The sequence below is a fragment of the Equus przewalskii genome, chromosome 18, assembly GCF_037783145.1.
Source record: "Equus przewalskii isolate Varuska chromosome 18, EquPr2, whole genome shotgun sequence".
NCBI lineage: Eukaryota > Metazoa > Chordata > Mammalia > Perissodactyla > Equidae > Equus > Equus przewalskii.
In genome coordinates, this window is record NC_091848.1 from 1230060 (window position 1) to 1253928 (window position 23869).

Genomic DNA, 23869 nt, shown 5'->3' on the forward strand with positions numbered 1-23869 from the left:
GTTGACAAATTAATTTTCTTCTAGTTCTGGAGGTCAAAAATCAAAAATTAGTCTCACTGGCTAAAGTCAATGTGTCAGCAGGGCTTGTTCCTCTGAAGGCTCTGAGGGGAGAATCCAATTCCTCATCTTTTCTAACTTCTAGAGGTTACCTGCATTTCTTGGCTCATGGCCTCTAGGAGCCTCCATCTTCCAAATGCATCACCAACCTCTGCCTTCCTCATCCTATCTCCTTCTTCTGCCTTTGACCTTCTTGCCTCCCTATTATAAGGACCCTTGTGATTATATTGGACCTACTCAGATAATACAGGATAACATCCCCAGTCAAGATTTTTAACTACATTACATCTGAAAAATCCCTTTTTCCATGTAAGATAAAATTCACAGGTGCCAGGGTTTAGGATGTAGACATTTGTGGGGGGCCATTATTCAACCTACCATAGAGATAATGAGCACCAATTGCTGGCTTGACACCAGCTGGAGTGGTACAGATGATAGATCCCCTCACTAACCTTCTTCTAATTTTCTTCAGGAAAAGAGATAAATCAGCATCTCACAGAAGCTGCTTCCATATGAGATGAAATTATTATATAAAACAAAGGGATTGGAATGGTGCCGGGGTGAACTGTAGTGGATGCTACAGTACGCTGCCCCAATCCCCCTCTAAGACAAAGGCACTTATTTGCTCAGCTGCTGATTCATGGCCAAGTCAACCTCCTGAAACTGTTTGATAAAAAGGAATGGCCTCACCCAATGTTTTGTTTCTCCCTTGGAACAGGCATTTCAGATTGGGTTCAAATGTTAGTTATCGGTGCAGCAGGTGTGAACTTTGATAGTACTGTGAATCTCTTGAAGCCAATAATTTCTTACTCCATACCACTTTACTAAAAGATAAAGAGATTTTTCAACTTGAAAAAATTTTATATATTCAAATTCTTATGTATAACATGAAGGAAAACTTATTCTCTAAAGAGGAGACTTCTTCCAAAAAGGGGTAAAACGTGAATAAGCAGTTCACTGCTTTCTTCAACAAAAATTCAAAAAGACAAAAGAAAATTTTTCCAGTTCTTTTAATGATGTAGTTAAATAGTTTAAAGCTTTTTGGTGAGGGATCAGCTTTGTAATTAGGGTTTCCCTGATTCACATTCCAGGAAACACCATATTCTTATGAAATGTATACATGTGCACACGTGTGTTTAGGTTTGAGCTCACCGTTGGGTCAGTACCCAGGCATATTAAAATGAGTAACTTCTAAGGACCAGATTTATTTAATAGCAAACCCATCAAGCTGGTTTAGAGATTCATTCTCACTGTGACCTGGTCATTGTCAATTTTAAAGTAATTTATCCTAATGTGGTAGGGAAGCCAAAACGGGAGTTTAGTACAATGAAAACGCCACACACCACGCTGTTCCTGGTCTCGTTATCAGGATGTAGAAAGAACTCCCACTTAGCCACAGGCACTACACCTCCACATCAACGTCTGTTAAACTTTCAGTCACTATTCTCTGTGCTAAACAGTCTTCAGGGAATGTGGAACATCTGAAATACAGGAGTTAGTGGTGGGAGGAGCAGATGTGGCATGGGAGTGGAAGTTTGGGAGAGAAGAAGAGAGAAGTTATAAGGCAGAGGATGGATCATTTCTCTCTCTTTTCCTTTAGAGACAGCATAGCAGAGTGGTTAAGAGCATGGACTCTTGGGTCAGACTGCCCATGCTCAAGGCCACATTCTGCTCTTATCTGCTCTGCAATCGTGGGCAGTCACTCATCTTTGTGGACCTCCATTGCCTAATCCTTAAAATTGAGATATTACTAATATCTACCTCCCATGACTTGTGAGGATTAAATGAACTAACATAGGGAAAGGATTTACAACAGTGTCTGACACTTAGAATGTGCAGATAAAGATTAGCTATTATTATTTTTATTATTTCTCTTAAGGATACCAGAACCCTAAAAGCCAGCCTCGGGTTTCTAACTTAAACTGAGTCACAAATATTTCCTTGTGTGGTTACAATTTTTATGCATTTATTACACAACCACTTAATGAACAACACAAAAAGACCACACAGTCACTCCTTTCTTATAGTCACATTCTAGATTGGAATCCATACTAATAATCCTTTATATTTGTATCACCCTTTCCACTTTTAAAAGCATATATGTATATACATAATCTCATTTATTTTATCATTCCAAGAATCTCCAAAGTCAAGACACTAGCAGCAGCAACAACAAAAGTGTTCCCAGAGCTGATAATACCAGTGGGGTTGCCAGCGGAAGCAAACATAAACTATTTTGAGGGGAGAAACACTCAACCCAAGCCATTCAGTATTCACACATGTAAAATCCTACTTAAACTGAACTCAAAAATCCAAAATTATAAAACACTCAAGGAAATATGCCAATATGAGCACAGGTCAGTAGATGAAACTTAGACCAGATTAGATATTCAAAAACTTCAAGTAGTGGAATTATTGACCTCAAATTTTATGTTCAAAATGACTCAATGTATAAAGGAAAATTCTTTTTATGAACAAAGACCAAGTCACTTTAAAAAGTACCAGAAAGATGTTAAAAAGAACCAAACAAAACTTGGAATGGAAACTAAATGAAATTTGGATGGAAACCAAAATCTGATCCAAAAAGACTCAATGGATTAGAACATGGAGCTGAGGAAATGAAGAAATAATGTGTCACACAGTGATGGAAAATACAAAAGATTAAGAGGCATGGAGTTGCAATTTTTTTCTTGTGATGAGAACCTTTAAGATCTACCCTCTTAGCAACTTTCAAATATGCAATATAGAATTATTAGCTGTCCTCACAAGGAAAAATATGTGTAACTCTGTACGGTGACAGATGCTAAGTAGACTTATAGTGGTGATCATTTTGCAAAATGTACAAGTATCAAATCATTATATTGTACACCTGAAACTAATATAAGGATATATGTGAATTATACCTCAATTAAAAAGAGAGACATGAAGGATAAAATAGGAAAGACTGTGAAGGATATGAGGGCAATAATTTTTGTCTGCTTTGTTTTCTATTATATTTCCAATGCCTAGAATATTGCTGGAAGATAGTAGGTATTCAAAAAATATTTGTGGAATGCATAAATGAGAGAATAAATAGGATTTCCAGAGGGAGAGATTAGATGGAAAAGGCAATATTTGATATAATATTTAAGAACTTTCCAAAATTCATAAAATGCATAAAACTCAAACTCAGAAAACACAACGAGGATTAAGTAGGAATAAGCAAATAAAATTACATTTAGACAGATAATAGTGAAACCATAGAACACTAAAGACACAGTGAAAATATTAAAACAGAGAAAAAGTAGATTAGGTATAAAGAAATGAAAATTAAACTGAAAGCAGATTTCATAACAGCAATAGCATAGATCACTGAGAAGTAAAAAGACTGCCAATCTAGAAATCTATATCCATATAATTATCATGCAAAATAAGGACTTTTTCAGAAAAATGAACATTGAGAGAATTTATGACTATCAGACCTTCGCTGGAGGGACTTTTAAAATGTTTACTTCGTAAAGTAAGAACTTACATTCAGAAGAAAAACAAAGAGGAAGAGAATAAAAAAGGAATGGTGAGAAAAGAAACAGAAATATTAGGTACTCAAAGTAAGCATTGGCTGAATTTTTAAAAAGTCAGTAATTTTAGGGGAGTGATATCAGCATCATGGCAGACTGAACTCTCCCAGTAAACTCTCCCCTCTAAGATACAAGGAAAAGGACATTCATATTCCAACAGAGGACATCAACACAACACAACAGACACCTGAGAGACCCACACAGCCATAGGTTGGAAGGTGGAGGTGCTGGAGCCCTTCCCCTGAGGAAGTGGAATGAGCTAAGAGAAATCTTCTCTTCCTCCCCAAAGGGCAATGACCCAGTGACTGCACCCTGCTCTGAGAGGAAAGAGGAGAGGGGCTGCCCTCCATGGGAACACCATCGCCCTCTGAGGTCCCTCACAGCCTGGGGGAAAACCCCACACAGAGGTGACTAGCTATTGTGGGGGTGCCTTCATCAAGCTAACACCCCAGGAGAGCAGATAGCAAGGTCAGAGAGAGAAGCCCCCAACATCATGCAGGAGAACGAAATCACCCCACCCCCACCCAGTGCCCTGGTTCAGCACCTGGGAACTGTACCACAGATCACATTGGGCTCAGAATACTCAGCTCTTGACCCCCACCCAGTGGTGGCAAGTTGAAGTGGCAATCAAATACTACCACAAAGCAGCAGCACAAATCCATGCTGTCTAGCAGTATGAAAAAATATATTAAATCTCCAGACTAGAAGGAAAATGGCAAGTACTTAGAAGTCAATCCTGAAGGCACAGAAATCTATACTCTAAATGCCAGAGAATTCAAAATAGCTATCATAAAAACACTCAATGAGTTACAAGAAAATTCAGATAGACAGTTCAATGAATTCAGGGCCTACGTCACAAAAGAGGTTGAAGCTATAAAGAAAAACCAATCAGAAATATTGGAGATGAAAAACACAATGGATAAGAAAAAGAAGAATATGGATCACCTAAACAATAGAGTTGATATCATGGAGCAATGAATCAGCAATATTGAGGACAGAAATATAGAAATGCTTCAGATGGAGGAGAAAAGAGAATTAAGACAAAAAAGAAATGAAGTAATTCTCTGAGAAATGTACAACTCAATTAGGAAATGCAACATAAGGATTATAGGTATCCCAGAGGGAGAAGAGAAGGAGAATGGAGCAGAAAGCTTGTTCAAAGAAATAATACCAGAGAACTTCCCAAACTTGGGTAGGAAGCTGGAAATGCAAGTGAAAGAGGCCAACAGATCTCCTAATTATATCAATGTAAACAGACCTACTGCAAGGCATATAGCAGTGAAGCTGGCAAAAGTCAATGACAAAGAAAAAATACTGAGGACAGCAAGACAGAAAAAAATAACTTACAAAAGAACCTCTATCAGGCTTTCAGCAGATCTCTCAGTAGGATAGAGTGGAATGGTATATTCAAAGCTTTGAAAGACAAAAACTTACAGCCCAGAATACTCTATCCAGTCAAAATATCCTTCAGATATGATGGAGAAATAAAAACTTTCACAGATAAACAAAAGCTAAGAGTGTTCATCACCACACACCGCCCCCCCCACATGCACACACAAGAAATCCTCAAGAAGGCCCTCACACCTGAAAAAAAAAGAAGAAAGGGGTTACAAAGCCCTGAGTAAGGAGATAAATAGGTAGACAAAATGAGAAAAATGTAGCTAGTCATCAGAACAGGGCAGCAAACACTCAAGTAAAACGTTAAAGATAAAGGGAAGGAAAACATCAAAAATAAATATAATCTTGTCATTTTAATCACAAACTCACAACACAAGATGGAATAAGATGTGACCAAAACAACTTAGGAGGGGAAGAAGAAAGGGATTGAATCAGCTTACTTTAAAGAAATAAGAGGTTATCAGAAAATGGACTATCTCATCTACAAGATTTCTCATGCAAACCTCATGGTAACCACTAAACAAATAAGTAGAACAGAGACATAAATAATAAATAAGGAGAAAACTAAGAAAACCAGCATAGAAAACTACCTAACTGAATTGGTAGTCCAAAGTACATGGGATGAGAAATAAAGGAAATGCAGGAGAACTGGAAAATGAGTGATAAAATGGCAGCATTAAGCCCTCATATATCAATAATCACTCTAAATAAATGTAAATGGATTAAATTCTCCAATAAAAAGACATGGAGTGGCAGGCTGGAGTAAGAAAACAATGCCCAAAAATATGCTGCCTCAAGGAAACACATTTCAGCTCCAACGACAAACACAGGCTCAGAATGAAGGGATGGAAGATGTGAGTGGAGTGTTGAGGTCCCCTACTATTATTGTGTTGTTGTTAATATCTCCTTTTAGGTTTGTTAATAGTTGCTTTATGTACTTTGGTGCTCCTGTGTTGGGTGCATAGATATTTATAAGTGTTATTCTTCTTGGTGGAGTATCCCTTTTTATCATTATATACTGCCTCTCTTTGTCTCTCTTTATCTGTTTTATCTTGAAGTCTACTTTGTCTGATATAATTATGGCAATACCTGCATTCTTTTGTTTGCCATTAGCTTGGAGTATAACCTTCTGTCCTTTCATTCTGAGCCTGTGTTTGTCTCTCTATTGCAGATAGCATGATCTTATATATAGAAAACCCTAAAGAATCCATCAGAAAACTATTAGAAACAATCAACAACTACAGTAGAGTTGCAGGGTACAAAATCAACTTACAAAGGTCAGTTGCATTTCTATACTCTAATAATGAACTAACAGAAAGAGAACTCAAGAATATAGTACCATTTACAATTTCAACTAAAAGAATAAAATATCTGGGAATAAATTTAACCAAGGAGGTGAAAGACCTGTGCAATGAAAACTATAAGACATTAGTGAAAGAAATCGATGGTGACATAGAGAAATGGGAAGATATTCCCTGCATATAGATCAGAAGAATAAACATAGTTAAAATTCCACACTACACAAAGCAATCTACAGGTTCAATGCAATCCCAATCAGAATCCCAATGACATCTTTCACAGAAATAGACAAAGAATCCTAAAATTCTTGTGGGGTGACAAAAGACTGCAAATAGCTAAAGCAATCCTGAGGAAAAAGAACAAAGCTGGAGGCATCACAATCCCTGACTTCAAAATGTACTACAAAGCTATAGTAATCAAAACAGCATGGTACTGGTACAAAAACAGACACGCAGATCAGTGGAACAGAATTGAAAGCCCAGAAATAGAACCACACATCTATGGATGATACCAACCCTGATATCAGTTTCCCTACGTTAAACCCAGCATATATGGGGTTAAAAACAAAACACTCTTTCCCTGCTTACTCCCTGGCTTCCTGGCTCCAGAATCCACTGTCCTCCCTGAAGACAGACACTGCCAAGGACAAGCACCTAGATTCACTATCTCCTCCCTGCAAGGAGATACAGGCTGGTGGGAAAGCTGCTGACCAGCAAGGCCACATGCACCCCCTCCCCTACCTAAAACCCCAAATAAAAACCCTTCATTTTAGCTTTTCAGGGAGTTTGGGATTTCAGCATTAGCTGCCCTCTCTCCTTGCTCAGTGGCGTGCAATAGCAAAATTCCTACTTTCTTCCACTACCCACTGTGTCAGAGATTGGCTTGATGTGTAATGGGTGAGTGAACTCACTACAGGTTCAATATCATTGACAGTGAATCTTCAACAAAGGTGCTAATAACATACAATGGAGAAAGGAAATTCTCGTCCATAAATGGTGTTGGGAAAACTGGACAGACAGAAGAATGCAAAAGAATGAATGTAGACCATTATCTTTTGCCATAGACAAAAAAAACTCAAAATGGATCAATGACTTGAAGGTAAGATCTGAAATCATAAAACTTCTAGAAGAAAATATAGATAGTACACTCTTTGTCATTGGTCTTAAAACAAGCTTTTTGAATACCATGTCTTCTCAGACAAGGGAAATAAAAGAAAAAAGAAAAAAGTGGGACTTCATTAGACTAAAGAGCTTCTTCAAGGCAAAGGAAACTGGGTTCTGTTTTGATTTGTTTTTGTTTTAAAAGACAACCCACTAATTGGGAGAAGATATTTTCAAATCATATATCCCATAAGGAGTTAATCTCCATAATATATAAAGAACTCATACAACTGAACAACAACAAAACAAACAATCCGATCAAAAAATGGGCAGAGGATCTGAACAGACATTTCTCCAAAGAAGATATACAGATGGGCAATAGGCACATGAAAGGATGTTCAACATCACTAGCCATCAGGGAAATGCAAGTCAAAACTGCACCAAGGTATCACCTTACACCCACTAAAATGGCTGTATTCACCAAGATAAAAAATAACAAATGTTGGAGAGGGTGTGGAGAGAAGGGAACCCTCATACACTGCTGGTGGGAATGCAAACTGGTGCAGCCACTATGGGAAAGAGTATGGCAATTTCTCAAAAAATTAAAAATAGAGCTACCATATGACCCAGCCATCCCACTACTGGTTATTTATCCAAGGAACTTGAAATCAGCTATCCAAAGAGACTTAGGCACTCCTGTGTTCATTGCAGCATTATTCACAATAGCTAAGACATGGAAGCAACCTAAGTGCCCATCAACTGATGACTGGATAAAGAAGATGTGGTACATTTACACAATGGAATACTACTCAGCCATAAAAAAGACAAAATCGTCCCATTTGCAACAACATGGATGGACCTTGAAGGTAGTATGTTAAGTGAAATAAGCCAAAGACAAACACTGTATGATTTCACTCATATGTGGAAGACAAACAAATACATGGACAAAGAGAACAGTTCAGTGGTTACCAGGGGGAAGGGGGCTGGGAGGTGGGCACATGGGGTGAAGGGGAGCTCTTATGTGGTGATGGACAAATAACAATGTACAACTGAAATTTCACAATGTTGTAAACTATTATGAACTCAGAAACAAATCTGTAATTTTAAAGAATTGTTTCAAGGGTGTTAAACAAGGTGGGATAAAAGTGCTGCTTTAAGATTAGTATGTAAGTGCCAGCCGGGTGGCACAGCGGTTTAGTGTGCATGTTCTGCTTTGGCGGCCTGGGTTCGCCGGTTTGGATCCCGGGTGCAGACATGGCACCACTTGGCAAGCCATGCTGTGGCAGGCGTCCCACACATAAAGTAGAGGAAGATGGGCATGGATGTTAGCTCAGGGCCAGTCTTCCTCAGCAAAAAGAGGAGGATTGGCAGCAGATATTAGCTCAGGGCTAATCTTCCTCAAAAAAAAAAAGAAAGAAAGAAAGAGAAAAGACTGCCAATGTAAATATGAGTTACACCATGCCTTAGAGGAAATGTTATGTAAGACATGAATTCATGGTACAGCCTCTCATTTCTTTGAAATTTCTTTCATCTGTTCTAAGGCAATTGTCCATTTCACCTGCTTTCAGTTGCATTACTTACTGTAGTGTAATACACAATCTTTTACCAATATCTCAGTAACAGAAAAGTATGTTCTTTTTAAGTTGAAAAGGTGGAATTTTTATCACTGCCCCACAGATGAATATTTGGCTCACTAATATAAAATTTATACTCAGGTACTCTCTTTCCATGCCTTTCTGCACTGCTAAGATGTTTTTGTTTCAGTGCCACCTTATATCTAGAATTTTTGAAAACATTTTAAAAGAATATTTAACTCAACATTAGTAGTTAACAATAAACGCGCCTAATTCGGTTGGAATAGTAGCAACACGAAAAGCTATGGCAAGTTCACGCATATGCAAGCAATGGCAGTTATGTTATGCCTAATGCCTGGCCAATGGCAACTGCAAGAAGGCAATCAATTATAAAATATATACTTGTTTCAGAGATATAACTAGGTAAAAAATGTCTTAGAATTAATAAAATATGGTGAATATATCTGCTAACATTTTAAAAGAATGGAAATAGAATGTGTAACTTGCAAACCAACAGAGCCAACAGAGGTGGAAAATGAAGTGATAGAAATTCCATTAATTAAAAAGTTGCAGAATAGCTGGATTATATGGTAGTTCTGTTCCTAATTTTTTGAGGAATCTCGATACTGTTTTCCATAGTGGCTGCACCAGTTTGCACTCCCACCAGCAGTGAACAAGTGTTCCCTTCTCTCCACACCCTCTCCAACATTTGTTGTTTCCTGTCTTGTTAATTATAGCCATTCTGACGGGAGTGAGGTGATACCTCATTGTAGTTTTGATTTGCATTTCCCTGATAGCTAATGATGTTGAGCATCTTTTCATGTGCCTATTGACCATCTGTATATCTTCTTTGGAGAAATCTCTGTTCAGATCTTTTGCCCATTTTTTAATCGGGTTGTTAGTTTTTTGCTGTTGAGATGTATGAGTTCTTTATATATTTTGGATATTAACCCCTTATCTGATATATGGTTTGTAAATATCTTCTCCCAGTTGTTGCATTGTCTTTTGTTTTGTTGATGGTTTCTTTTGCTGTGCAGAAGGTTTTTAGTTTGATGTAGTCCCTCTTGTTTACCTTTTCTATTGTTTCTTTTGTCAGGTCAGACATGGTACTTGAAAACATGCTTTATCCAAAGGACATGAAAACACGAATGTGTAAAGATACATGCACCCCTATGTTCAGTGCAGCATTATTCACAATAGCCAAGACTTGGAAGCCACCTAGGTGCTCCTCAAGGGACAAATAATAAAGAATATGTGGTATATACACACAATGGAATACTACTCAGCCATAAAAAACAATGAAATCTGGCCATTTGTGACAACATGGATGGACCTTGAGGGTATTGCGCTAAGCAAAATAAGTCAGAGGGAGAAAGTCAAATACCGTATAATCTCACTCATAAATAGGAGATAAAAACAACAACAAACTGGGGCTGGCCCCGTGGCCGAGTGGTTAAGTTCGCGCGCTCCGCTGCAGGTGGCCCAGTGTTTCGTTGGTTCGAATCCTGGGCGCGGACATGGCACTGCTCATCAAGCCACGCTGAGGCAGCATCCCACATACCACAACTAGAAGGACCCACAACAAAGAATATACAACTATGTACTGGGGGGCTTTGGGGAAAAAAATAAAAATTAAAAAATCTTTAAAAAAAACAACAACAACAACAAACAAACATATAGAGTCAGAGACTGGATTAGTGGTTACCAGAGGGCAAGGGGGGAGGGAGGAGGGCGAAAGGGGTGATTAGGCACAGGTGTGTGGTGATGGATTATCATTAGTCTTTGGGTGATGACTATGATCTAATCTATACAGAAATTGAAATATAAGATGTATACCTGAAATTTATATAGTGTTACAAACCAATGTTACTGCAATAAAATAAATAAATAAATTTGTAAGTCTAAAAAAATTGCCGAAAAGAAGATAGAAAATTTTTAAAAATCAGGAAATATAGCACAAAATAAAATGGAGAAATACATCCAAATATATCGTTTATCACAGACAGAGAAAGACAACAGAAATTGACATAAATTTAGTATATATTAAAATATTAATTGACAAAATTTACCAACTAAAAGACAGAGATTTTCAATTTGCAATAGTTAAAAATCTATTTAGTTGGTGTTTACAAATTACATCTAAGTCTTACAAGGACATGGAAAGATAAAATGTAAAAAATAGAAAAAGAGAAAATAGGCAACTACTACTCTAAAGAAGAAGAACAAAGCTTATTAAAACAAAGAAGTTCAGTATGTAACAATAAGAGGAAAAGTTCCCCAAGGAAAAAGTGACAATATTAAACTTGCATGTATATAATAAAAAAGTCTCCAGATTTATAAAGCAATCTTGACAAAATTACAAGGAGAAATTGACAAATCCAAAATTATAGCGGGAACATTTAAAACACCTCTCTTAGAAATTGACATTTCAAGCAAACACAAATCTATTAAGGATATAGAAAATTTGACCAATATAATTAACAAGAGTTCTGTAATCAAAACACCTAATATCCTACACCTCATACACTTGAGCACATACGAAACATCTAAAGAGGCGGCATAGTGTGGTGGCTAAGGACAGTTTTTGAAGCTAAACTCTCTGGGCTTAATTCTTGGCTCTACCCTTTATTAGCTATATAATCTTGGACAAGTTAAATTATTAACCTCTCTGTGCCTCAGTTTCTTCATCTATAAAATGGAGACAGTATTAGTACACTTATCTCAAAAGCTCATTGAAAGGAATAAATATAGTAACACGTGATAAGCTCTTAAAACAGCTCCCGGTAGGCAGCAAGCACCACACAACTGTGAGCTCTACCACTTGCACAGAAGAGCCTTAACCTGTGCTGTACAGCAAGTCTCAGCCACTTCCATGCCATCAGTATCATGCAGGTCACCTTTTCTGACTACAGTGCAGTTAAATTTTAACTTAACAGCAAAATAATTACAAAAATTCTTTGGGAAATTAAAACACAAACTTCTAAATCACTTAACGAGTCAAAGAGGAAATCACAATAAAATAAGAAAGTATTTAGAATTCCTAATGAAAATACTGTATCTCAAAAACTTGTGGGATTAAGCTACATGGTACTTAGCAAGAAACTTATGGTCTTAAATGCTTATATTAGAAAATAAGAAAGTAAAAAACATCAATAATTAGTCATACAACTGAGGGGATTAGAAAAATAAATAGCAGAATACAGCCAGAGAAAAAACAAAAGGAAAATAGTAAACATTAAAAAACAAATTAATGAGATAGAAAGAAAGATCCTATATGGATGATTCATAAACTAAGTTTTTAAAAAAAGACCAAGCTCTGAAAATATTGATAAAAGAAAATATCAGTGAAAAAGAGCATTTAAATACAGACGCAGCAGAACACAAAAAATAAGAATGATACAATTTTATGCCAATAAATCTGAAAATTCAGATAAAATATATAATTTCCTACAAAATATGTTTTCCTAGAAGTGACTAAAGTGAAACTCTTCCAGTTTTCTTCAAAGAAATTGAATCGGTGGTTTAAAGATCTACTTAAAAAAGTACTCAAAACAAAAAAACTCATTGTACCCAGAAGGTTTACAGCTTTCCATGAAATCAAGGAACAGATCATCTCAACCTTATAAAACTCTTGTAGATAATAGAAATGTGGAAACACTTCCCAACTCAGTTTATGAGACTGGTGTGTATAACTTGATACCAAAACTAGGTAAAGACAGTGGAAGAAAGGACAATTAGAGGCCAATCCCTACGTTCCAAGACTCCTTTAAAAACAGCAAACCAAATCAGGAAATGTATTAAAATAAATGTCAAATTTTATTTTATCCCAAGAATGCAATAATGGTTTTATATTTTAAAAATGTATTACTGCAAATCATCACATTAACAGATTAAAAGGGAAGAAAGGATTATCTTAAAAGAGCAGAAAAAGCTGCTGATAAAATTAAACAATTCTTACAAAAACAGGAACAAAAGGGAATCTCCTTAATCTGATAAAGGGTATTAACCAAAAGCCTGGAGCAAACACTATACTTACATTAAAAAGTCAAAAAACTCCCTTTAAAGAATGAGAAAAGGCTGCCTGCTCTCCTATCCCACTGGACATGGTTCTGGAGTGTTAGTCAGGCCAAGGAGACAGAGAAATCAAATAAAAGCATCAAGATTGGAAAGGAAGCAGCAAAACTCTCTTTGTTTTAAGATAATGATGATATACATAAAAAATTCCGAAGAATGGGTTTCTCTCATTTAAAAAAATTCTTTCCTGACTCGCTAATTCTCATTAGCACTCCACTTCTCTGCTCCCCTTTGTAGGAAAATGCACAGGTGTTACTGCTCATTTTCTTCAAATCTTTGCCTATTCTGTCTTAAACTGACTCCAACTCAGCTTTCACCCCTATCTATCCAATGATACTGCCTTTGTCAAGTCACAGTGACCTTCAAGTGCCTGAATCTAATGGTCAATTCTCAGTCCTCATCATTAGACATTGCTCTGTCCTTGACACAGTTTCTCCACTTGGCTTTCATGATGGCACACTCTGCTGACTTTCTCCCTCCTTCACTGGAAGTTTCTCTTAGTTTACTGGTCTGTCTTCATCGCCTCGATGTCTGAGCACTGGGCTCAGGCTTTGGACTTTCTTGTTTTCTGTCTCTATTCACTCCCTTGGTGATCTCATTCAGTCTCAAGGCTGATGAGTTCCAAAATGAGAATGTGCAGCCTAGACCTCTCTCCTCAACTCCAGACTCATATATCCAACTATCTGCACGACATCTCTACTCAGACGTCTAACATCTCAGACTTCACGTCTACAACAAAACTCTTGATTCCTTCCTACTCCTCCTCTCCAAAACCGTGCTTCCGTCAGTCTTCTCTATCTTACCTAATGACAACTTCAATATTCTAGTTTTTCAGACCAAAAATCATTGAATCTCCTTTCTCTCTCTCTCTCTTTACATGTCACACCCACATCAGCAAATCCTGTTGGTTCCACCTTCAAAATACATCTAGAATCTGCACCTTCTCACCACCCTCATGGCGCCATGACAGTTACCGTCTCCGTGGCTTATTATCTGGATTATGCAGTAGCCTTTTAATCGGCCTCCCTGATTCCACCTGTGCCTTCACACAGACTCTTCTCAAAACAAGAAATGGAAAGTCAGATCATGTTATTTCACTGGTTGAAACACTCCAATGGCTACCCAAGGCCCTACATGATCCAGCCTCCAACTCCTTCTGACCTGTTGTCCCATGAGCTTCCTGCCTTGCTCTCTGCTTCAGCCACACAGGCCTCCCAGGGTGCCCTCAGGGCCTTTGTCCCTAATACTTCTTCCGCCTGAAATGATTTCTTTCAGGTATCCACAGGTATTGCTCCCTCATCTCCTTCAAGTTTTGCTTAAACTTCAGCTTCTCAGTCTGTGCTCCCTTGTCTGTTCAATGCACGATTTCAAGACTCCAATGCGCCGTCCTCATCCTCTTTTATTTTCTACAAAACACTTACTTACCCTCTTCTAATAGACGACAGATTTCCCTCGCTTATTTTATTCTCTGTTCTCACCCAATTAAATGGAGGATGGCAGAGATTTTTTGGCCTATTTTGCTCACTCCTGTATTCCCAGCATCCAGTACAGTGTCTGGCACATAGTAGGTGCCTAATATATTTGTCAAATAAGTGGAAAAATTTATAAACAATTATTAAGATTAATAAGAGAGTTGAGTGGGTTTACTGATATAAGATCACTATATGTGTCATTTCTGTTATAATCACTTGAAAAAAATGGTTGGAAAATACAATTTTAAAAAAGGATGCCATTTATAATCTCAGCTAAAAAATATAAAATACTTACAAACTGAAAAAAGGAAGATGTACAAGGCTCTTAAGATCCTTAGGAAAAAAAATCATAAAACATTATTGAAAGACATTTAAGAGGATCTAAATAAATGGATAGACATACAACATCTACAGATAAGAAGATAGTACTATAAAGATGTTAATTTTCTTCAAATTCCTCTATAGATATCATGAAATTCCAGTCAGGATACTGACAGAATTATTCACGAGACTTGAGAAGCTTAATATAAAATTGTTAAAGAACTAAAGCAAATCAAGGCAATTTTAAAGAAGGAGTTTGGGGATACTTGTCTCACCAGATATCAAGACTTATTACAGTAAAATGGAGAGGCAAGCGACATTCGGAGTAAGAGACCTGTGACATGCAGAGGTGACAACCATTTAGTACAAGACTAGACAAAAACTCCTTCAACTTAATAAGGAAAGACTTTTTAAAAAAATCATTAGAAAAATAGAAAGAGAACAAAAGGAAAAAAAACCCCAAACCATAAACAAGTGCTTTACTGAAGAGGAAACCCAAATGGCAAATAGCAAATAAACATATGAAAAAATGGTCTGGTCGGCGTCCCTAATAATGAGGGTGCAAATTTAAATAACAATCAGATACTGCTTCACTTAGATTGACAAAAACTTAAAAAATCTAATAAAAGTAAGCATTGGCGAGGATATAAAGCCACTGGGACTCGTGTACGTGGATGATGGGAGTGCAATTTGGCGCCACCACGTTGGAGACCAGTTTGGTGGTATATCAGAGAGTCAAATGTATACAAAACTCCCAGACCAGTTGTTTCATTCTAGTTGTAGACACTAGAAATACTAGCACATTTGCCAGAATTGCTAATTATAAGAATGTTCACCGCAGCACTGTTTAAACAGTAAATGTCTATCAAAAGAAGACTAGACAAACCAATTGTGGCCCAGTCTTGTAACGGAATACTCTATTCCACCGAAAACAAATGAATTGGAACTTCATGTGCCAACGTAGCTAAACCTCAAAGACATAATATTGAGCCTTAGGACAGCACTTAAGTAAAGTTTAAAAGCACGAAATGCTATAAGTAATTTTGAACCATGCATATGTAGCAAAGAATAAAATCACGCATGGATAAACACCACGATCAGGATCCTGGTTACCTTTGGGAGGAAAAGAGGGGAAGTGGATTAGAGAGAGACATGCAGGTGATTTCAATTTTATGTAATTGTTAAATTGAGTGATTTTTGTATGCTTAATATTTTTTATTGTTAAAAAAATCTTAAAAAGAACTGGAAGGTGGGTAGGTCAATTAGGCATGAGTGAACATCACGGGAAAGCTGGAGCTGAGAGTGTGGGAGGAAGATGAGAGGATAGGGAGACAATCTCAGCTGGAGGAGTCTGGAAAGAGAGCCAAGGGAGCAGAAGAAATGACTGTCAGGTAGCTGTGGTCTAGAAAGGACTTGAAATGAAAAGGCAAAACTGAAAGGCACATTTAGCAACTGGGAGAGAATTTTGAGTGAGAAGTGACATTGTCAAACCAAACCTAGTGACAAAACATTTTCCAGCCGTGTTTTGGAGTAACTGGTAGAAAAAGAAGGCAAGGACTTCAGAGTGGAATCTGGTAAGGTACAATTATTTTGTGAATGACTTTGGGGGAAAGATTGGAGGTTTTCTTACTGAATTTTCAGATTCTACAAAGCTGGGAATGATTACTAATACATTAGACAGAATCATGGCTTTTAAAAGGTATGAATATGGGGGCCTAAAGACAAGAATATTATCTCAATGGTTTAAAATGTGACATAATACACTTAGGCCTTTTATCAAGTTATGTTATTACAAGTACTGATTCAACTTGTAGGTCTTAGGTCATCACAGGATAAATGTGGCCAACCCTGTGATGTTACTGTTGACAAGAAATTTTAGAAACAGAGTATCTGACTAGTATCAGCAATTGTTGCAAGCAATTGGTTCAAGTACTGGGCAATGGTAATTTACAATAATAAATTAGGAAGATTCCCCGAGGGTAACCAGAATGTTAAGAATGTGGGCAGTACTTGGGAGCTACAATGAAGCTCCTCCGAGAACCTGGAGACAAGATTGCCCTTTGAAGATTAAACCAAAAAAATCCACTTATACAAGTGGGATTAGCCTGCTACAGGGCTACTCCAAGATACTATCTGCACACAGGTGACCCTGTAGGTGAGTTAAATGTAATCTCAGGGAGGTAGAGCAGGAATGTGATTGTAGTAGAGCAGGAAGAAACCTAATCAATAATCATATTTTTTGTCTAGAGAAAGACTGGGTAAATAGACGTGGAAAGAACAGCATGGAGCACACAAGAATTCTGACAGACATAAATTATAATCTTCATTGTAGATCAATAAGTCAGCATCCTAATTTATATTTTTGAGTCTTACGTTTGGCTAGCATGATTTGGGTAGCATTTCCCACGCACTGACAGAACTGAGTTTCCAGACCTGAGACTGGAAATGTGATGTGGTGTCTTCTTTCCCTGCCAAAGGCCCCTTCTTTGTCATGAGAAACATAAGGACACTAAAGATGTTTAGCTGAGAAGAGAGAAGCCAGAGGTGAGACTGACAACACTGTCTTCGTATGTTTAAAGTTCTTCTTGTAGGAATAGAGGTCACATTCTTCTGATTGTTGGGGCAAAGAACAAAACAAAGCACAATAAACAGAAAACACAAAGAGAGAGATTTCATCTGGCCAAAAGGAGGCGCAAGCGAACAATTTGAACTTCGAACAGTGGAACAGCTCTCTCTCTGTCAGTTAGGATTCTCTGGACATAAATAACAGAAAGAGTCTGGATAACTGTAGCAAAACATAAAAGACTAATTGAAAGGTATGAGGTGGCTCACAGATTGGAAGGAAAAGCTGAAGGACCTGGCCTTAGATGGGCAGTGACTGAGGTGGCTATGGTGGTGGAGGGGCAGCAACCAAAAGCCTGCTGCTTTGGGGGCACCATCAACATGATAAATCACCCTCTGCTGGTTTCTTTCCTAGAATTACTGGGAAAGAAATTCTGATTAGCATGGCTTGGGGCAGGTGTCCCCACTCCTTCCCTCCCCACTCCCCTGGCAAGGGCAAGGTAGGGAACCTTAACCGAAGGCCCCATCAAGGCTTCAGGCAATGGAAAGGGGAAATCTATCAAAGGAAAATTGAGAAGCAGGAGAAAATATCAGAAATCTACTACATTTTCATCATTGTGAATGCAGAAGGAGAAGATACCTATTTGTCAGGAATCCTAAAAAAGGTATTTCTGTGCTAGAAGGAAGTTTGAACAGATGATTTAGAAGGTCCCTTCAGTTCCACGTTTCCAAAGAGAAATTAAGAAGTGGAATTGATAACTAAGATCCAGGGTCATTAGGAAAGGACTGAAAGGAAGAGTTGCTCCTGGTCATAAGGAAAGGAGGTGACACAGGAAGGGGGAAGTAGCCGTGAGTACGCATGCTGGTTCCATGGACCAGTCGCTGGCACTGGTCATTGAATGCCACGGGCATTGAAGCCTCCTGGACAGGTTTTGCACAATTGAGAGACATGTAATAAAACCTGGTCTGGGAAGTTTAATCTGGTAACTATTGGTAGATTGAACTAGAGAAAGTCAAGACCAAAAGCACGGAGATCAATTGTTTTGAGGGCCTGAGCCCGGGTGACAGCAGCAGAATGGGGACAGAAGGAGCAGAGGAGGAGGCAGCTCTCAGGCAACGTCTACAGAATGCACAGGGGAAGGAGAGAGGGACGGAGAGGGGCCAAGAGCGACTCCAGTCTCAAACGAGGAGCTCTAGGAAAATGATAGTATAACCGAAGAAACGTGATCACTTTCAATTTAGATATATTGCGTTTGAGGTGATCAACATCAACTAGTGTAGACTTGAAGCTTAGGGAGAGATGTCAAAGCTCAAAACACAGATGTGGGATTCTGTAATGTAGAGATGGCACTTGAGGTTATACGAATCGATAATTTTCTATAATAACAGAGTATAATGCAAAACGGCAATTATGTCTTTTTAGAAAGAAGTAATCACTATGAGCTAGAACCACGAGAAATCATTCCAGGAATAATGAAACTTGAGCTGGCCTTTAGAGGAATGGAGAGTGAGAGGGAACTCCACACGGAGACAAGTTTACAACTAGAATTGAGGAGCAAATTTAAAAATTAGGTTGATGTGCACGAGCCCCTTAAAAAATGATTCTTTTTATTCTACCACCCATGTGCTCTATGCCCTGGTTACCGGCAGAAGTGGAAGAAGTGAGATGTGATAGAAGTTAGTAGAGGGGCCGGCCCCGTGACTGAGCGGTTAAATTCGTGTGCTCTGCCTCAGTGGTCCGGGGTTTGCTGGTTCGGATCCTGGGCGTGGACGTGGCACCACTCATCAGGCCACACTGAGGCAGCATCCCACATGCCACAACTAGAAGGACCCACAACTAAAAATATACAACTATGTACTGGGGGTCTTGGGGGAGAAGAAAACAAGAAAAGAGAAGATTGGCAACAGTTGTTTGCTCAGGTGCCAATCTTTAAAAAAAAATGAAAAAAAAAAGAAGTTAGCAAGAGAAAGAACAGGAGAACTGCTGGCTCTCCAGACCTGGCTGGGGGATGCTGATCAGAGGGCTTAAAGGATGGACAAGGCTCCTGATGACAAGGGACCTGCCAGCCTTAATGGTTAAAAGTGAGGACATGCGGGAGCAGCCCCGTGGCCAAGTGGTTAAAGCTCCATGTGCTCTGCCTTGGTGGCCCAGGGTTCGTGGGTTTGCATCCCGGGTGCAGACCTGCTCCACTCATCAGCCATGCTGTGGAGGCATCCCACATACAAAGTAGAGGAAGATTGGCACAGATGGTAGCTTAGGGCTAATCTTCCTCAAGAAAAAAAAAGTGGGGACACAGAACTCACCAGTCCTAAAATTCTGAATTTGACATCTGTGAGACCAAGCAATTGATGAAGGAAACAAAAGAAATCACTGACACTAGTGACCTCTAGTGGAAATAGGCTTCAGGGAACTTAGAGAAAGATTTTCTACTAGATTAAATGAAAAACGGTGGCATGTTCAGCCAATTTATTTCCAGAGGAGTGTGAAGGATTGGGCTGCTGAAAATAGCACACAAATCCTACCCAGAAAGTGGAAATGTACCAGGAATACTTTGTATTTTGAGTCAGATAAAGTTGATTCATGTTCTGGAAAAAATGTGGACACGTAGTTGCTGTCAAAGACATTACCTGGGCAGAGAAGAGTGGTTGGGCAGTGGGAGGATTTGGCGTGTTAATGGCAGCCAACAAGAGAACACGCTGACAGGCTCGAGGAGGAAGCCACATTGGTTGCTAGTATGCCTTTTAAACATCTCTTCATTAGAACATGGAAGAAAGCTGTTATCTCTGAAATAGGCACACATTTGCTAATACAGTATTCTATGGCTCAAGTTACATCTCTTTCCTCTGCCCAGTGGGTGTTTGTGTCAAGCGCTGGCAAACGCTATTGAGCTGGGAGGATGCCAGAGGATGCTTGGTGGCCTTGGCCTTTGAAATGGGACCAATCTTAGGGAGGGTCGAAGCATGACCAAGAAGGTCAACATCAAACCATGCAGGGCACTCCACGTCCACCCTCTTTGGGAGTGCTTTCAGAATATATTATCCCAACACTGAGGAGAGCAGAAGAGGGGGAGGGGTGTTGGAGATTTTAAATTTGTCTGATCATACTGGTGGCTAATAATGGGTGAGTTAAGTTAAATAAGGAGAGTGGCCAAAAAAGGAGTGGAGGAAAGATAAATAAAACAGAGAAGATATAGAAGCAGACAGTCCACGTTTTTAAGCCCTGGGCAACTGTCACTTCTGGCAGCAGAGTGATCCTTGTCCTTGTCTCATATTCCCTGCATGGCAGGAGGTGTCATCCTTCCTTCTTTCATTATTCAGCCTCCACAGCACACCCTGCTTCATTCACTGACGCTGTTGTGCAGCTTGGCAGGTCTGCTGTTCCCCAGATATGCCCCCTCACCTCTCCATGTTATTTCAAGGATGCAGAAAGAGCCCTTAGATAAGCTTTTTGTGAGAATTCCACCCTGGCCTGCAATTTCTAGAGTTCTGGCCTCTGTGAGTGAGCCTAGCTGCCCCTAAGTCAGTGACTTCCCTGGTGTTATTTCTTAGACGCCAAACTAAACCACAGAGCAGAGTTGAGAAACCAATATTAGTCGTCCCTTCCCTTTCCCCTCCAAAGATCCTTTCCCCAAGATATGTACAAGCATTTGGCTCTAGAATAGGTGATTTCAAAGATCTAGTCTAAAAACTCGTTTACTTACTGAAGATGAGCTAATTATTTTAATTTGCTCCAAAGCTTCTGTCAGGCTGTCTTCAATCTCAGAGTCATCTAAGGAGAAGAGGTCTCCAGCTCGTGAAAGATTTTTTTGTCCTAAGACCAGCCTGAACAGTTGATGCATGATGAGGAATGTGGTAATCCTTGACTTTCTATAGGCCCAGGGCCGTATGTTTCCGTCATCACAGGTTAATAGGACAAAAACACGTAGCAGGAGGTATACGCCGTATTCCTTGAAATGTCATTTTTCTCCAGACGTTCAGGTCTTCTTTGACACTCTCTGTAAGAGAAACAAATGACAAAATATAGCCATTAGCAGGATGGCGTGAGCTCAGACTGTGAACTTGGGGCCCAGCAGAGAAAAAAAAAGGAGACATTTGGAAATGTGTGTAGAGTAACAGATCCCGGCTTGATGATCTTCAAACGAGCTCTTTCCTTATTTTTGTCTCAAAAAGTCTTGTCAAAAATTATTAGGTTTCTCCAGAATTTAATCTGAGCCTTAAAAAGCAGCTTAAATCCCACACTTAGTTTTCTTCTTTCCATATCCTTGTCCTTCTCTCCGTGCCACAAGGAAACAAGTGGACAAGCAACAAACAGGCCCAACACTTGCCAGATTTTCCCCAAACAGATTCCCATGAAAACCAAACAAAAAAGGGCAATGAAAGGAAAGAAGAAACACAAGAAACATCTTTTGGACCCGCTGCCTGGTGTCCTCTTTTCTCTGGGTGTGGAGACCAGCGCTCACCTTCTTGGCGGGGTTTCTTTCCCATACTGACAACAGAAGCTGCCCCGACCCTCTGTCCAGAAGGTGATCTCAATACTCGCCTTATTCTTATGTACTCTCTAAATGAGTAGCAGTGAAACAAAGGACTCTGCCTAGGAGTATGAAGCCAGATACTCTCTACTGTACGTGAGTGTGAACTTGAACTTGAACACTGAACTTGCAAGTGATAGCAGTGCAATGCAGGCTGAAGAGGAAGGGCTGCGGGTGAGGCAATCTCCCCATTCCCACAGTTGAAATAATGAAGTCCCTCTGTACTTCTTACTCAATTAGCGGTCCACAGAGAGTAGGGCACTGGCACAAATTAAATATCTGATTATTTTCATCAGCTCCCTTCTGGGCTAATAAAACCACAGACCATTTGCACTGGTAGAGACCTTAGCAATCAGTTAATGGCCAGGGAGATTCATTGACTTCCCCAAGGCCCCATGGTAGCTGTGGCAGTGCTGTTCTCCTGATTTCTGGCCAGCGGTCTTCTGCCACGGTTAACAGTGGAGTGGAGTCATTACATACAGGCAGGTAACTTACAAATGCAGCCACGTGCGCAGACAGTGAGAGCAAGAGAGGGTCATTTAATACAAGCGAGAGGCGATTCTGTCCAGCCGTTCACCCTGAATGTGTTTCCAAGAACAAGTGTGAAAAGGGAGAGGGGCTCTGCTGCCTCCTTGGGCAGTCTTCCTCTCTGAGGGATCGCGTGGGAACGCCTTTCTGTGCTGAATGCAATTTTACAGTTCAAAGGTACATGCTCTCCATGCAGTATGGTCTCAAACACAAGCCAAATCCCTCACCAGGCCCTCAACGAAATAAGCTATCAGTAGCATTCCAAATGGTGCAATCTGTGGGCCATGGAAGGGATTCCAAGGATAGTATAACCCACACGCAACTTTGGTGCTATTCACCAGCTTTAGAAAAATAACGCCTGACACTTACGTATGCTTGTCTGTGTGCCAGGCACTGTGCTGATACTTTACAAATACTAACTCATTTAGCCCTCTTGATAACTGTGTGAGGTTATTTCATCCCCACTTCGCAGGTGAGGAACCTGAGGCATTACTAACTTGCTCAGGCCACACAGCTAGTAAACTGAATAGCTGGGGTTTGGAGCCAGAGAGTCCAGTGCTAGGCTCCAAGTTCATAACCACTACAGCGTGTGGATTCCAAGTGAGGCTACTCCTAGGAGTAAAGGCCCTCAGAGCCTTGTTAACACTCGAGGGTGAAGACACAGGCAGGGTCATAAAGCAAGAAAATGAATTCCTCTTCCCTCCTTCGCTGATCTGCATCCTTGCCCATCTATGCCCTGGAACTTAGGTCAACCTGAGAGCAGGAAAACCACAGTGAGGAGAAGCTTAGAGGAAGAGGACAGAAGGAGAGAGGTGGGGAAGGCTTCAGGGGGTGTGGAGAGAGCAGAGAGAGGGTCCTACAGAGTAGTTTGCACCCTGGCAAATGTGGAAGGGTGAACTGAAATATCTATAAGACAAATTAGGGCAATGCTTTCCTGAATTTTCCCCTTAACACTTTGTCTTCCCCTCAGACATTTGCAGTGACAGAGTCTCAGTGAAATAATATTCAGGAAAAGAAGACAGTGAATGGAAATGACTTCACCTCGTCAGCTTGTTGGCCAGTATCTGACACTTCCTTAGGCAGATTCAGCCACCCCAGACATTCCAGAGCTAGAGCTCTGAGAAGGAGCAGAATACTCTGGTGGGGAGAAGCCCCCCAGGCTTTTCCGGGCTCCTTCTTTACTCTCCACACTTACACGACACCTGGGGAGGAGACAGTCATGCTTCCAACTTCAGCTGTTACTCTTGAGTGTCCAGTGTGTGCAAAACATGATTGTTCAACACACAGCCGTACGTGAAAACTTTCATACGTCCGGGGGTGGGGGCGGGAGAGATGAGACTTGTGCCAAACATTCCACAATACAAGGATGACAAGAGAAAAGTCTCCTAGGTACCGTAA

General features: G+C 39.7%; 1 protein-coding gene across 8 annotated transcripts in view; it reads right to left on the reverse strand.

Moving 5' to 3' along the window:
- VEPH1 (ventricular zone expressed PH domain containing 1) overlaps window positions 1-23869 on the reverse strand; it is a 207965-nt gene that overhangs the window by 178551 nt on the left and 5545 nt on the right. For all 8 annotated transcript variants that reach the window (XM_070582955.1, XM_070582957.1, XM_070582958.1 and 5 more), the window contains exon 2: window positions 21116-21409. In XM_070582955.1, the coding sequence (XP_070439056.1) occupies window positions 21116-21253 (138 nt within the window). In that variant the 5' untranslated portion in view covers window positions 21254-21409. The remainder of the gene's footprint in view (window positions 1-21115; window positions 21410-23869) is intronic.